The 16,926-nt window shown below is 40.3% G+C and overlaps 1 protein-coding gene across 1 annotated transcript in view; it reads left to right on the top strand.

Annotated features, from left to right (window-relative positions):
- Nucleotides 1-16,926, top strand: part of PRKDC (protein kinase, DNA-activated, catalytic subunit) — a 205,897-nt gene that overhangs the window by 181,362 nt on the left and 7,609 nt on the right. Inside the window, exons 74-80 of the mRNA XM_047073912.1 lie at nt 764-975; nt 4,735-4,822; nt 4,927-5,070; nt 9,403-9,607; nt 10,012-10,079; nt 16,060-16,280; nt 16,580-16,672. Of these exons, the coding sequence (XP_046929868.1) occupies nt 764-975; nt 4,735-4,822; nt 4,927-5,070; nt 9,403-9,607; nt 10,012-10,079; nt 16,060-16,280; nt 16,580-16,672 (1,031 nt within the window). The remainder of the gene's footprint in view (nt 1-763; nt 976-4,734; nt 4,823-4,926; nt 5,071-9,402; nt 9,608-10,011; nt 10,080-16,059; nt 16,281-16,579; nt 16,673-16,926) is intronic.

Genomic DNA, 16,926 nt, shown 5'->3' with positions numbered 1-16,926 from the left:
ACATTCTTTGTCAAAGAATGAAAGTTTGCCAATTTGTATGCTTTTTTATTTCTTTTTGTTGTCCGATTGCTGAGGCTAGGACATCCAGGACTATGTTGAACAACGGTGGTGACAGTGGACATCCCTGTCGTGTTTCTGACCTTAGGGGGAGAGTCTCGGTTTTCTGAGCTGTGCTGCCCATTTTTTAATCAGATTATTTGGGTTTTTGGTATTGAGTTATAGGAGTTTTCATTACACTTTTAAAAATGAAAATTTGAAAAATCTTTTTGGAGGGAAGTCTAGCAACGTTTTTTACAATTATTAATGTTCACACAGTAGTTTTACCTGTAGGAATTTATCCAGTGGGCACACATAGCACAAGTGATAAACGTGTAGGGATTTCCATTATAGCATTATCTATAATAGAAAAACTTGGAAAATAACGTAAAAATTGATTATATAGCAGTAGTTAAGCAAAATGGAATACTATATAGCTGTTAAAAGGAATGGGGTGAATCTCTGTCAGACAGTATATGGAGCTGATTCCATTCAAGTAAAGAAAGAATATGGGTGCACTTGCAGGCAAAACATCCAAAACAGTGGAATGGTTGCCTCACTGGAATAAGAACTGAGAGGACTGAGGGAGAGAAGATGTTTTGTTTTAGACTTATGCCTGTTTTTATACTTCTGTATATAGATACATATTTTTTTATATGGACACATAATACTTTTATAATAAAACTGTTAAATATTCATCATTAAGTGACACTTCTCTGTGTTTTAGATGTCTTCCATTCCTTGCTGGCAGTTCATTGGCTGGATCAGCCATATGGTGGCCTTACTGGACAAAGAGGAAGCTGTTGCTGTCCAGCACACTGTGGAAGAAATTGCTGATAACTATCCACAGGCGATTATCTACCCATTTATAATAAGTAGTGAAAGCTATTCCTTCAAAGATACTTCTGCTGGTCATAAGAATAAGGAGTTTGTGGCAAGGTGGGTTGGTTAAATATGATAGGTTATTTTAAAAAGTGGATGGTAAAAGCAAACACGTGGGGGCCTCCTAGCTGGCTCAGTCAGGGGAGCATGTGACTCTTGATCTTGGGTGTACAGCTTATGTAAAAAAAAAAAAAAAAAAACGAACACACGGAAGCTTATGTTTGTCTTCAAATTAATTAGAGCCTCCTTGGAGAATAGAAAATCTTAGACATCTATTTGTTGAATGTACCTACTCCTGGTATGTTGTTACAGAATTTCTTTCGTTTTTTTTTAATTTTCTTTTTTTTTAATTTTTTTTTTCAATATTTATTTATTTTTGAGAGACAGAGACAGAGCATGAGTGGGGAGGGGCAGAGAGAGAGGGAGACACAGAATCCGAAGCAGGCTCCAGGCTCTGAGCTGTGAACACAGAGCCCGATGAGGGGCTCGAACCCACAAACTGTGGGATCATGACCTGAGCCGAAGTCAGACACTTAACCGACTGAGCCACCCAGGCGCCCCAAATTTTATTTATTTCTTTTGAGAGACAGCGTGCTTGAGTCAGGGGTAGAGGTGGTGGGATGGCAGAGAGAGGGAGAGAGAGAATCCCAAGCAGGCTCCACGTTGTCAAAGTAGAGCCCAATGTGGGGTTAAACTCATGAACCCATGGGATCATGACCTGAGCCAAAATCAAGAGTCAGAAGCTTAACCAACTGAGCCACTCAGGCGTCCCTCTTTCCTTTTTTAATTTTTAAGTGCACTCTGTGCCCAGTATGGGGCTCAAATTTACAATGCACAGTCGCATGCTCTACTGACTGAGTCAGCCAGGTGCCCCCAAATTCCTTTCTTTTAATGTTTATTTATTTTTGAGAGAGAGGGAGACAGAGCGTCAGTGGGGTAGGACAGAGAGAGTGGGAGACACAGAATCTGAAGTAGGCTTCAGGCTCTGGGCTGTCTGCACTGAGCCTGACACAGGGCTTGAACCCACGAACTGTGAGATCATGATCTGAGCCAAAGTCGGACACCTAACCAACTGAGCCACCCAGGTGCCCCTTTCCTTTTTTAAAATAAATTTCATCTTTGGGGTACCTTAGCTGGCTCAGTCAGTTAAGCATCCGACTCTTGATTTCAGCTCGGGTCTGATCTCACGTTTCATGAGTTCAAGCCCTGCATTGGGCTCTGCACCAATAATTCAGAGCCTGTTTGGGACTCTGTCTCTCTCTCTCTCTCTACCCCTCCTGTGCATGTACATACACTGTCTCTCAAAATAAATAAACTTAAAAAAATAAAATATGCTTCATCTTAGAATTTTATTCATGAGACATTCTGTCCTTATAATAGTAATAGTTGACAGTAATTTGTTGGTTGAGACTAGATGAGATACTTTTTGAAATCAGTTACTGAAATTATTCTTTAATTCGAAGATTCAGTAGACTGCCTGAAGTGTCATCCTTTTCATTTTTCCATTTGATTTATAAGTGGAGACTGTTGATATAACTAGCAATAGTGTATTACTTTTACAGGGAAACTTGGAAAAGGAATGGTGTTCTAGTTGACATTCTCTGTTACGAGCTTTTTTTTTTGTCATGACCTCATTTGTTTCATTATTTAGAGTGTTTGTTTCTGAGAAGACAAGAGTAAGATACAGCTTTTGTCATGATTTGTGGATGGGTTGGCTGTGCATATCCCATTTGCCACTGCTGGTGCCCTGCCTACCACCCCCCTACCTGTCTCTCAACACAGTCTACTGCAACATAATTCATTTTTTTTGAAAGAAAGAAAAGAGAAAGGTTTGAAAGTGCGTTGAGAATGTGGCCTTTTCTTTTATAATATAACTTCAGAAACTATATGTATCAGATTATGTGCATCAAAATGTCAGCATCATTGGCAAGGATATTTGCTTTTACCTTATCTAAGAACCTCATTTCTTGGCACAAAAACAGACACTCAGATCAATGGGACAGAATAGAGAACCCAGAAATGGACCCACAAACGTATGTCCAACTAATCTTTGACAAAGCAGAAAAGAATATCCAATGGAATAAAGACAGTCTCTTCAGCAAGTGGTGCTGGGAAAACTGGACAGCGACATGCAGAAGAATGAAACTGGACCACTTTTCTTACACCATACACAAAAGTAAACTCAAAATGGATGAAACACATCAATGTAAGACAGGAAGCCATCAAAATCCTCAAGGAGAAAGCAGGCTAAAACCTCTTTGATCTTGGCCGCAGCAACATCTTACTCAATACATCTCCAGAGGCAAGGGAAACAAAAGCAAAAATGAACTACTGGGACCTCGTCAACAAAAAAAGCTTCTGCTCAGTGAAGGAAACAATCAGCAAAACTAAAAGGCAGCCGACAGAATGGGAGAAGATATTTGCGAATGATGTATCAGATAAAGGGTTAGTATCCAAAATCTATAAAGAACTTTTCAGACTCAACACTCAAAAAACAAATAATCCAGTGCAGAAATGGGCAAAAGATGTGAATAGACACTTCTTCAAAGAAAACATCCAGATGGCCAACCGACACATGAAAAAATGCTCAACATCACTCATCATCAGGGAAATACACACCAAAACCACAATGAGATACCACCTCACACCTGTCAGAATGGCTAACATGAACAACTCAGGCAACAACAGATGCTGGCGAGGAAGATGCGGAGAAAGAGGATCTCTTTTCCTTTGTTGGTGGGAATGCAAATTGGTGCGGCCAACTCTGGAAAACAGTATGTTGGTTCCTCAAAAAATTAAAAATAGAACTACCCTATGACCCAGCAATTGCACTACTAGATATTTATCCAAGGGATACAGGTGTGCTGTGTCAAAGGGGCAGATGCACCCCCATGTTTATAGAAGCTCTGTCAACAATAGCCAAAGCATGGAAAGAGCCCAGATGTCCATCGATGGATGAATGGATAAAGAAGATGTGGTGTATATATACAATGGAGTATTACTCAGCAAGCAAAATGAATGAAATCTTGCAATTTGCAACTACATGGATGGAATTAGTGGGTATTATGCTAAGCGAAATTACTCAGCAAAAGACATATCACATGACTTCACTCACATGAGGACTTTAAGATGCAAAACAGATGAACATAAGGCAAGGAAAGCAAAACTAATATAAAAACAGGGAGGGGGACAAAACATAAGAGACCCTTAAATATGGAGAACAAACAGAGGGTTACTGGAGGGGTTGTGGGAGGGTGGATAGGCTAAATGGGTAAGGGGCATTAAGAAATCTACTCCTGAAATCATTGTTGGCCTATATGCTAACTAATTTGGATGTAAATTTAAAAAAAGAAAATTAAAAAAAAAGAAAAAGAACCTCACTTCTTATTAAATTTTTTTTTTTTCAACGTTTATTTATTTTTGCGACAGAGAGAGACAGAGCATGAACGGGGGAGGGGCAGAGAGAGAGGGAGACACAGAATCGGAAACAGGCTCCAGGCTCTGAGCCATCCGCCCAGAGCCTGACGCGGGGCTCGAACTCACGGACCGCGAGATCGTGACCTGGCTGAAGTCGGACGCTTAACCGACTGCGCCACCCAGGCACCCCAAGAACCTCACTTCTTGATGGAATACATACTTTGTTCTTCATCTAATATTGAACAGAATTTTAAAATTGCTCCTTCCCTAGACTATTTGTGTGTGTGTGTGTGTGTGTATAGTTTTATATATAAATATAAGTAATTGTCATATACAAAAACCATAGGCTTTGATCTTTGGAAGATGTTTGATTACCTAAACTTGGTAATTGTTTTATAGGATTAAAATTAAGTTGGATCAAGGAGGAGTGATTCAAGATTTTATTAGTGCCCTAGAGCAGCTCTCTAATCCTGAAATGCTCTTTAAGGTAATGTAATAGCTTCCAGTTCATAAAACATAGAATTTGGATAAAATCTACTTGTAGTCAACTTGATTTTTCCCTTTTTTTTTTTTATTTTTTCCCCTGCACAGGACTGGACTGATGATATCAAGGTTGAACTAGCAAAAACCCCTGTTAATAAAAAACACATTGAAAAGATGTATGAAAGAATGTATGCAGCCTTGGGAGACCCAGAGGTTCCAGGCCTTGGAGCTTTCAGAAAGAGGTTCATTCAGGTATGGGTAGTCTGCTTTTATGATAATGGAACCATTGTGAAGATTAGTTTGTACATTTGCTGGCTTGTTAATAATTCTGGTTTTAAAATGTCTGTTGAGTTTGTAACCTTTTCTTTAGATCTGATACTTTCTGTGAGATAGTGATACATGTATTTATGTCAGATGGTGGCAGGTGAGGCAATAGAAAAACCATGGAGTTTTTATTCCATTATTTTCTTCATGCTCAGATTTTTAGATTTGAAGGTTGTGTGTAGTTTAGTAATTATAATTTTCATAATGATGTGTATGTTGGATCAAGAAAATATTTGCATTTTATAGTTCATAACGATTTTGAGCACTTAATATCTGTCCAAGGCATACTCCTGAGTGCTACAGGACATACAAAGAGAAGACAGACCCAGTTCCTGAATTCAAAGGGATTGGCTGACAAATACAGTATATAAAGAACTGTGGCTTGAGGACAAGTGTGGATACATGAGAGCTGTTTCTAAAGTTGCCCTTCAGTTCAGGAAAAGCTCCCGGGAGCCAGTGGAGATCAAAATGAAACTTGGAGATTTCATACTGCCATGCCTTGTGCTTGTTGTTCCCTCTAAGTGGGTTTACCTTCTCTCCCTTGTCCATCTGGAGAACTCACTTTTGAGACTTGACGTATGCATCATTTCTTCTGTAGAGCCTTCCCTGAACCTCCTTCCCGGACAAGAATTAGATATTCCTTCTCTGTTGTGTAACGCACCTTATGTACACCTTTGTTAGCATTAATCACACTGATTTTTGTTGTAACTTTGGTCAAATTACCTTTGTTTAGTAAACTTTAAAAGCATGTGGAGAAGTCCTGGGACTCATACTGCCAGAGTTCTCAGTTTCAGTCTCTAGTGCAAAGGAGAATCTTTTTATTTTTTATTTATTTGTTTATTTATTTATTTATTTATTTAATTTATTTATTTATTTATGACATTTTTTTTAAAGTTTATTTTGAGAGAGAGACAGCATTAGTGGGTAAGGGACAGAGAGAGAGAGAGAGAGAGAGAGAATATCATAAGCAGGCTCCGCACTGTCAGCATATAGCCCAATGAGGGACTCGAACCGATGAAACTGCAAGATCACGACCTGAGCTGAAACCAAGAGCCAGATGTTTAACCAACTGAGGCACCCCTAGTGTTTTTTTAAGTAACTGCTTTATTAAGATATAATTCACACACCCTATAATCCATCTATTTAAAGTGTATAATACTGAAGGGGCACCTGGGTGGTTCGGTCGGTTAAGCATCTGACTTCAACTCCGGTCATGATCTCATGGTTTGTGAGTTCGAGCCCCCCATCAGGCTCCACGCTGACGTTGTGGAGATTGCCTGAGATTCTCTCTTTCTCCCTCTCTCTCTCTGCCCCTCCCCAGCTCTCATGCACGCTCTGTCTCTCAAAAGAAATAAATAAACTTTAAAAAGCAAAAGGGTACAATACTGTAGTTCTGTTATACTCAGAATTGTGTAAATATCACCACATTTTTGAACATTTTCATCACCCCAAAAAGAAAGCCCATACCTGTTAGCAGGTGCTCCCAATCCCCCACCCCCACCCGCTGCTTCCACTCCCAGGCAACCACCGAAGTGCCTTCGGTTTCTGTGGATTGCCTCTTTTGGACATTTTGTATAAATGGAATCTTACAGTATGTGACTGGCTTCCTTCACTCAGCATAATGTTTTCAGAGTTCATCCGTGCTACAGCATGTGTCAGGACTTCATTCCTTTTTATTGCTGTATGCTATTCCACTGTTAGGGCCTGCCACATTTTCTTTATCCTTTTGTCAGCTGATGCACATTTGGAGTATTTCCACGTCTTAGCTGTTATAAATACTGCTGCTGTGAGTATCTGTGTATGGGTTCTTCTGGGGAGATCCTCAGGAGTGGGAAACCATATTTAATTCTTTCTTTAATTTATGCCTCCTGATTTAGACTTGTGGACAGGGATTTTTCTTTCCGCCTACTAAATACTGCCTGACATGAAACTGGCATCTTGAATTAGATGAATAATTGATATAGTTTTGGTAAGTAGAGATAGATTTTGGTGGGTACTTCCTACTTAGGGTAGTTTTAGTTAATGGTATGAATGTGGGAACGTACAGGACTATCTGTTGCCTGAATGTGACCAGGGATGTATCCTGAAAGTGAAGGTAAAACCCTAACTTCTCTATATTCCATATTATGACATATATTAGGCTCCACATTGTATGAAGTCTGTCTCACAGTGCTGAATATGCAAGGGCCTCATAACAGAAAGTATACATACTTTACTTAAAATCAGTGTACTAGCATTAATGAAATTTATAGAATTGTAGAATCCTAGATTTGGAAAAGTATTTGTGTTGGTTTTGTCTTAAACCAGTAGTCTGCATGCATTTTCTGTAAAGGTCCAGATTTTCCGCTTTCAGGCCATTCCAGACTCATGTTCCAAGCACTCAGATCTGCCACCCTAGTATAAAAGCAGCCCTAGACGGTGTGTAAGTGAATGGATATCGTTGACAGGATCCCAATAAAATTTTGTTTATGAAAACAGGCAGTGGGCTTTGACTTGCAGACTGTAGTTTTTCATGCCTTGTTCTACACAGAGAAGCTAGATCTGAAAAACAGAGACTCGCCCAGTGTCAAATGGAGAGAATGGCAGAATGGCAACTGACACCAGGTCCCCCAGCGTAGTGGAACCAATCCATCACCTGGGAGGAGACTTCGTTTCAGCAGTACCGTTCTTCTGCAGCCTTCCCCCATCTGCCCTGCTCTCAGGGTGCTGTGACCCCTGCCCTCACCCCCGTTTGCTGCCTGTCTGTCTCCTCAGTGTGAGAATGTCTGACCCTGTTTATCACCTGTGTCCCCAGTGAAGACTGTGTGTTATCCCTTGAATTCATGGCCACTTTTCCCTGCGTGCTGGGAAGGCTTTACCCTGGAAACCTGTTAGGGTGGACCACTTCTTCCCAGCTGCTGCTGAGCACAGCTTCTGCCAACTCTAACCGAGGGAGCGTGTCATAGCGGCAGAAACGAACCTCGATCGTTCCTACCAGGCATGATACTTGTTTTGAGGTTGATTTCTAGTGCCTTGGAAAACCAGTCTAGAACTTTATGCTTCATACCAAATCAGCATACGATTTGCATTAATTGATTAAAATAATGATCTGTCAAAACAGAATTTCACTTCAGAGGGCATTATGCCATTCACATATGTTGCTGGTACTGATTATGTTTGGGAAATACGTAATCTTTCCATGTATTCTAAGAATTGCAGATTGTTTCTATACTTTTAATCTATTTACAGATTAAAGAATAAGTTTGTTTTATAGATGTCAATTTTACTATAGTGGATTGTCTTAAAATAGAGCAAATATTTCATTTATACCAGATTTGTGTTTTGGGGTGAGTTGGAAATTTTGTAAAAAATTTCTAATTAAAGACGAGTAGGTAAATCTTGATGACTGTTATTAAGTCACTATTAATGATTCTCTTGAGTTTTGTTTTTGTTTTTTTTCTTTTATATCAAAAATATAGACTATACAATTAGAGACTAATACAAAGAAATATTTGTTAGTTCCAAGATAAAGGACTTACAATTATTGCTTTTAGAAATATAAATTATCTAAATGTTTGTACTGGTTTATGATCCAGAATAATGGCTTGAAAAACCCTTATTAAGGAAAGGAGTATTTTTATATTTTGTTCTTCAGCTGTGATGAAGAATCATGGGCTTTTCATTTTGATTGAATTACTCTATTTAGTACCTCATTCCTTCATTTTTAAAAATATTTATTTATTTTTGAGAGAGAGAGACAGAGTGTGGGTGGGGGAGGGACAGTGGGAGAGGGAGACAGAATTGGAAGCAGGCTCCAGGCTCTGAGCTGTCAGCACATAGCCTGATGCGGGGCTCAAACTCATGAGCTGTGAGATCGTGATCTGAGCTGAAGTCTGGCGCTTAACCAACTGAGCCACCCAGGCACCTCAGTACCTCATTCCTAAGTATTCTTCTTGTCATAACGATGTAGACCAGTAACTAGATAATGAACACAAAGAGGTTGAAAGGTTTTTAAGCCCTTATTAGAATTTATGATTAGAATTTATGACTGTAAGTCCCCACTGACGCCTTTCTGTCTTTTCAAAGGAACACAAAGAAACAAACAAAAGACAGGCTTCTCATGTTTAGAGTATTGAAACATTCAAGGAAAGCAAAACTATAAACCTTAAAAACAGAAAAAAAGCCTAAATAATTGGATACTTGTTATAAACATAAGCCTAGAACCTTCCTCAAAGTTTAAACTAAACATTAATATTTAAGGTAAATTATTATTAATTTCAGGCTTTTGGAAAAGAATTTGATAAATACTTTGGAAAAGGAGGTTCTAAGCTACCTGGAATGAAACTCCGTGACTTCACCGACATTACCAACTCACTACTATCTAAAATGTGCAGAGACTCAAAGCCACCTGGGAATCTGAAAGAATGTTCACCCTGGATGAGTGATTTCAAAGTAGAATTCTTGAGAAATGAGCTGGAGATCCCTGGTGAGTTAACCCTTAGGGTGACAAAACTGGACTCTAAGGAGAATAGTAGAGTAGCAAGGACTTTTGATTTCTAAAATAGTAATATTGGGATCTTGATAGTTACCTTTTTTTTTTAAAGAATTTAATAAATTTATTAAGAATTTAAAATTTTGCCATACTTTTTTGTCATTAGGAGAAGCTATAATTACTTTGAATTAGGAGTCTACTCCATTAATTAGGAAGCTAACTTCCATTAGTCAAATTGAAAAATAATAGCATTATTTTTAAAAAGATTTTTTTAAATGACAACTTGCAGTAAAAAATTTTATTGCATAACTTTTTAAAATTAGATCAACAGGTATGTGTTAAAATACAGGGTTCTGTAACAAACTGTACCTAAAGAAAGCTTCTACGGTTTGTCTTAGGTCAGTATGATGGCAAAGGAAAGCCAGTGCCAGAATACCATGCACGAATCACCGGGTTTGATGAGCGGGTAGGTACCGGTGTGTGGATTGCAAGTGTGGTATTTAGTTCTTCAGGTATGAGAATGATGTATTTGTCTTTACCAAACAAAGACAGTTTCCCACCTTGGTTTCAAATGCAGTTTTCTGATCCTATTATTGATCCTATTATTTGCTGAATTTCTTTTTTTTTTTCAATATATGAAATTTATTGTGAAATTGGTTTCCATACAACACCCAGTGCTCATCCCAAAAGGTGCCCTCCTCAATACCCGTCACCCACCCTCCCCTCCCTCCCACCCCCCATCAACCCTCAGTTTGTTCTCAGTTTTTAAGAGTCTCTGATGCTTTGGCTCTCTCCCACTCCAACCTCTTTTTTTTTCCTTCCCCTCCCCCATGGGTTCCTGTTAAGTTTCTCAGGATCCACATAAGAGTGAAACCATATGGTATCTGTCTTTCTCTGTATGGCTTATTTCACTTAGCATCACACTCTCCAGTTCCATCCACGTTGCTACAAAGGGCCAGATTTCATTCTTTCTCATTGCCACGTAGTACTCCATTGTGTATATAAACCACAATTTCTTTATCCATTCATCGGTTGATGGACATTTAGGCTCTTTCCACAATTTGGCTGTTGTTGAGAGTGCTGCTATAAACATTGGGGTACAGGTGCCCCTATGCATCAGTACTCCTGTATCCCTTGGGTAAATTCCTAGCAGTGCTACTGCTGGGTCATAGGGTACGTCTATTTTTAATTTTCTGAGGAACCTCCACACTGTTTTCCAGAGTGGCTGCACCAATTTGCATTCCCACCAACAATGCAAGAGGGTTCCCGTTTCTCCACATCCTCTCCAGCATCTGTAGTCTCCTGATTTGTTCATTTTGGCCACTCTGACTGGCGCCAGCACCATTTGTTGAAGAGACTGTCTTTTTTCCATTGGATGTTCTTTCCTGCTTTGTCAAAGATTAGTTGGCCATACGTTTGTGGGTCTAGTTCTGGGGTTTCTATTCTATTCCATTGCTCTGTGTGTCTGTTTTTGTGCCAACACCATGCTGTCTTGATGATTACAGCTTTGTAGTAGAGGCTAAAGTCTGGGATTGTGATGCCTCCCGCTTTGGTCTTCTTCAAAATTACTTTGGCTATTCGGGGCCTTTTGTGGTTCCGTATGAATTTTAGGATTGCTTGTTCTAGTCTTAAGAAGAATGCTGGTGCAATTTTGATTGTGATTGCATTGGATATGTAGCTTTGGGTAGTATTGACATTTTGACAATATTTATTCTTCCAATCCATGAGCACGGAATGTTTTTCCATTTCTTTGTATCTTCTTCAATTTCCTTCATAAGCTTTCTATAGTTTTCAGCATACAGATCTTTTACATCTTTGGTTAGATTTATCCCTAGGTATTTTATGCTTCTTGGTGCAATGCAATTGTGAATGGGATCAGTTTCTTTATTTGTCTTTCTGTTGCTTCATTATTAGTGTATAAGAATGCAACTGATTTCTGTACATTGATTTTGTATCCTGCGACTTTGCTGAATTCATGTATCAGTTCTAGCAGACTTTTGGTGGAGTCTATCGGATTTTCCATGTATAATATCATATCATCTGCAAAAAGTGAAAGCAAAATTTGCCAATTTTGATGCCTTTGATTTCCTTTTGTTGTCTGATTGCTGATGCTAGAACTTGCAGCACTATCTTAAACAACAGTGGTGAGAGTGGACATCCCTGTCGTGTTCCTGGTCTCAGGGAAAAAGCTCTCAGTTTTTCCCCATTGAGGATGATATTAACTGTGGGCTTTTCATAAATGACTTTTATGATCTTTAAGTATGTTCCTTCTATCCCGACTTCCTCGAGGGTTTTTATTAAGAAAGGATGCTGAATTTTGTCAAATGCTTTTTCTGCATCAATTGACATGATCATATAGTTCTTATCTTTTCTTTTATTAATGTGATGTATCACATTGATTGATTTGCAAATGTTGAACCAGCCCTGCAGTCCAGGAATGAATCCCACTTGATCATGGTGAATAATTCTTTTTGTATGTTGTTGAATTCGATTTGCTAGTAGCTTATTGAGAATTTTTGCATCCATATTCATCAGGGATATTGGCCTGTAGTTCTCTTTTTTTTGCTGGGTCTCTGTCTGGTTTAGGAATCAAAGTAATACTGGCTTCATAGAATGAGTCTGGAAGTTTTCCTTCCCTTTCTATTTTTTGGAATAGCTTGAGAAGGATAGGTATTATCTCTGCTTTAAACGTCTGGTAGAACTCCCCTGGGAAGCCATCTGGTCCTGGACTCTTATTTGTTGGGAGATTTTTGATGACCGATTCAATTTCTTCTCTGGTTATGGATCTGTTCAAGCTTTCTGTTTCCTCCTGATTGAGTTTTGGAAGTGTGTGGGTGTTTAGGAATTTGTCCATTTCTTCCAGGTTGTCCAGTGGCATATAATTTTTCATAGTATTCCCTGATAATTGCTTGTATGTCTGAGGGATTGGTTGTAATAATTCCATTTTCATTCATGATTTTATCTATTTGGGTCATCTCCCTTTTCTTTTTGAGAAGCCTGGCTAGAGGTTTATCAATTTTGTTTATTTTTTCAAAAAACCAACTCTTGGTTTCGTTGGTCTACTCTACAGTTTTTTTAGATTCTGTATTGTTTATTTCTGCTCTGATCTTTATTATTTCTTTTCTTCTGCTGGGTTTAGGCCGCCTTTGCTGTTCTGCTTCTATTTCCTTTAGGTGTGCTGTTAGATTTTGTATTTGGGATTTTTCTTGTTTCTTGAGATAGGCCTGGATTGCAGTGTATTTTCCTCTCAGGACTGCCTTTGCTGCGTCCCAAAGCGTTTGGATTGTTGTATTTTCATTTTCGTTTGTTTCCATATATTTTTTAATTCCTTCTCTAATCGCCTGGTTGACCCACTCATTATTTAGTAGGGTGTTCTTTAACCTCCATGCTTTTGGAGGTTTTCCAGACCTTTTCCTGTGGTTGATTTCAAGCTTCATAGCATTGTGGTCAGAAAGTGTGCATGGTATTATCTCAGTTCTTGTATACTTATGAAGGGCTGTTTTGTGACCCAGTATGTGATGTATCTTGGAGAATGTTCCATGTGCACTCGAGAAGAAAGTATATTCTGTTGCTTTGGGATGCAGAGTTCTAAATATATCTGTCAAGTCCATCTGATCCAATGTCTCATTCAGGGCCCTTGTTTCTTTATTGACCGTGTGTCTAGATGATCTATCCATTTCTGTAAGTGGGGTGTTAAAGTCCCCTGCAATTACCACATTCTTATCAATAAGGTTGCTTATGTTTGTGAGTAATTGGTTTATATATTTGGTGGCTCTTGTGTTCGGCGCATAGACATTTATAATTGTTAGCTCTTCCTGATGGATAGACCCTGTAATTATTATATAATGCCCTTCTTCATCTCTTGTTACAGCCTTTAATTTAAAGTCTAGTTTGTCTGATATAAGTATGGCTACTCCAGCTTTCTTTTGACTTCCAGTGGCATGATAAATAGTTCTCCGTTCCCTCACTCTCAATCTGAAGGTGTCCTCAGGTCTAAAATGAGTCTCTTGTAGACAGCAAATAGATGGGTCTTGTTTTTTTATCCATTCTGATACCCTGTGTCTTTTGGTTGGCCCATTTAGTCCATTTACATTCAGTGTTATTATAGAAAGATACGGGTTTAGTCATTGTGATGTCTGTATGTTTTATGCTTGTAGTGATGTCTCTGGTACTTTGTCTCACAGGGTCCCCCTTAGGATCTCTTGTAGGGCTGGTTTAGTGGTGACAGATTCCTTCAGTTTTTGTTTGTTTGGGAAGACCTTTATCTCTCCTTCTATTCTAAATGACAGACTTGCTGGATAAAGGATTCTCGGCTGCATATTTTTTCTGTTCATCACATTGAAGATTTCCTGCCATTCCTTTCTGGCCTGCCAAGTTTCAGTAGAGAGATCCGTCATGAGTCTTATCGGTCTCCCTTTATATGTTAGAGCACGTTTATCCCTAGCTGCTTTCAGAATTTTCTCTTTATCCTTGTATTTTGCCAGTTTCCCTATGATATGTCGTGCAGAAGATTGATTCAAGTGACGTCTGAAGGGAGTTCTCTGTGCCTCTTGGATTTCAGTGCCTTTTTCCTTCCCCAGATCAGGGAACTTCTCAGCTATTATTTCTTCAGGTACACCTTCAGCACCTTTCCCTCTCTCTTCCTCCTCTGGGATACCAATTATGCATAGATTATTTCTCTTTAGTGCATCACTTAGTTCTCTAATTTTCCCTTAATACCCCTGGATTTTTTTTATCTCTTTTTCTCAGCTTCTTCTTTTTCCATAATTTTATCTTCTAGTTCCCCTATTCTGTCCTCTGCCTCTTCAATCTGAGCCGTGGTGGTCTCCATTTTATTTTGCAGCTCATTTATAGCATTTTTTAGCTCCTCCTCGCTGTTCCTTAGTCCCTTGATCTCCGTAGCAATAGATTCTGTGCTGTCCTTTATACTGTTTTCAAGCCCAGCGATTAATTTTATGACTATTATTCTAAATTCACTTTCTGTTATATTGTTTAAATCCTTTTTGATCAGTTCATTAGCTGTCGTTATTTACTGGAGATTCTTTTGAGGGGAATTCTTCCGTTTCGTCATTTTGGATAGTCCCTGGAGTGGTGCAGAACTGTGGGGCACTTCCCCTGTGCTATCTTGAATAACTTACCTTGGTGGGTGGGGCCGCAGTCAGACCCGATGTCTGTCCCCAGCCCACTACTGGGGCCACAGTCCGACTGGTGTGTGCCTTCTTTTCCCCTCTCCTAGGGGCGGGATTCACTGTGGGGTGGCGTGGCCCATCTGGGCTACTTGCACACTGCCAGGCTTGTGGTGCTGGTGATCTGGCGTTTTAGCTGGGGTGGATCGGCAAGGTGCGCAGGGGCGGGAGGGGGAGGCTCAGCTCGCTTTCCTTCAGAGATCTGTTTTGGGAGGGGCCCTGCGGCACCGGGAGGGAGTCAGACCCTCCAGAGGGATGGATCCGCAGAAGCACAGCGTTGGGCGTTTGTGCGGTGCAAGCAAGTTCCCTGGCAGGAACTGGTTCCCTTTGGGATTTTGGCTGGGGGATGGGTGAGGGAGATGGCGCTGGCGAGCGCCTTTGTTCCCCGCCAAGCTGAGCTCTGTCGTCTGGGGCTCAACAACTCTCCCTCCCGTTGTCCTCCAGCCCTCCCGTTCTCCGAGCAGAGCTGTTAGCTTATAACCTTCCAGATGTCAAGTCCCTCTTGCTGTTGGAACACACTCCGTCCGGCCCTTCCACTTTTGCCAGCCAGACTCGGGGTCTCTGCTTGGCCGGCGGGCTGCCCCTCCGCCCCGGCTCCCTCCCGCCAGTCCGTGGAGCGAGCACCGCCTCTCCGCCCTTCCTACCCTCTTCCGTGGGCGTCTCGTCTGCGCCTGGCTCCGGAGACTCCGCTCTGCTAGTCTTCTGGCGGTTTTCTGGGTTATTTAGGCAGATGTGGGTGGAATCTAAGTGATCAGCAGGACATGGTGAGCCCAGCGTCCTCCTATGCCGCCATATTCTCTCCTCGCCTTCCCAACAGTCTACTGAATTTCTTAATATAATGTTTTGATGTGTCAACATCTGTCATATTTAAGAATGTAACAAACTCAAAACGTAAACTGTGTGTATGCATGTGTATGTATGTATCTTCTATAAAATATATGTGGGGTTAGGTTAAGTAATTTTAGGAAGTTAACATGTATATATGTTGCTCATTATTAAGGATATCCACATTTATAAGCAATTAAATGTAGCAAGGAATATGAAGTTTCCGGAGGCACAGCATTAGGGCTTGAACAGGTAACACATCTTTTGCTGGTCCTAGATTCTGTTATTTTTCTGTCGCTTGACTCTGTCTTCAAAGAGAGGTCTCTTTTTGAGGAATGAGTACCAACCAGCCTTACTTTTCCTCTTTTGATAATATGATCGGTTTTTTTGTCAGTTTTTTAGACGGCACCTAAAATATTTTAATACATCTTAAAGGTAAAAGTAATGGCTTCTATCAGAAAACCAAAGCGCATCATCATCCGAGGCCATGATGAGAAAGAGTACCCCTTCCTTGTCAAGGGGGGCGAAGACCTGCGCCAGGACCAGCGGATTGAGCAGCTCTTCGAGGTCATGAATGTCCTCCTTTCTCAGGATGCCGCCTGTAGCCAGAGAAACATGCAGCTGAAGACCTACCGTGTCATACCCATGACCTCCAGGTGAGACCAATGCACATGGTCATTCTAGAGCAGACTTACATGAATGGGAATTTGGCACTCAGCCCAATCCCCATTTAAGGTTACAGAGCTGGGCTTGAAAGTCACCTGACAATCCAGTGTTTTACTTAGCGTTCACAAAGAGCTAAACAGAATAATAAGCACTTGTAAACCTCTGCTTTTCAGACTTAATGTGGAGACGGTAAGTGAAGAACTGACGTGAAGAAACCTGCTTTTCCTTCTGCAGGGCTAGAAAGAACAGTTTGGGTTTGTGCTCATAAACTGTTCATTCTCCTTTTCAGATTAGGACTAATTGAGTGGATTGAAAATACTTTTACCTTGAAGGACCTTCTTTTGAGTCACATGTCACAAGAGGAGAAAGCAGCTTATACAAGGTGACTTAGAGCCCCAATCCTCCTTCTTCAGCCCTTCCCTGGGTACTTATGTCCTGCAAGCCTGTTACTCCCCAGTCATAATACCTCGGAGTAACGTTGTTTTAGATCACGTTTCCTCTACCTCGTGTTTCCAGTGTCATTTCTGGGCCCCCTTATTTATTTATTTGATTTTTTTTGTTTAATTAATTTTTTTGAGAGAGAGATAGAGTGAGAGCAGGGGAGGGGCAGAGAGAGAGAGGGAGAGAGAGAATCCC

The sequence above is a fragment of the Lynx rufus genome, unplaced genomic scaffold, assembly GCF_022079265.1.
Source record: "Lynx rufus isolate CCGP_SWC_20201006 ecotype Redwood Valley unplaced genomic scaffold, mLynRuf1.p SCAF_12, whole genome shotgun sequence".
NCBI classification, from domain to species: Eukaryota; Metazoa; Chordata; class Mammalia; order Carnivora; family Felidae; genus Lynx; species Lynx rufus.
The sequence above is the reverse complement of the archived record's forward strand: the minus strand, read 5'-3'. Positions and strand labels throughout refer to the sequence as shown.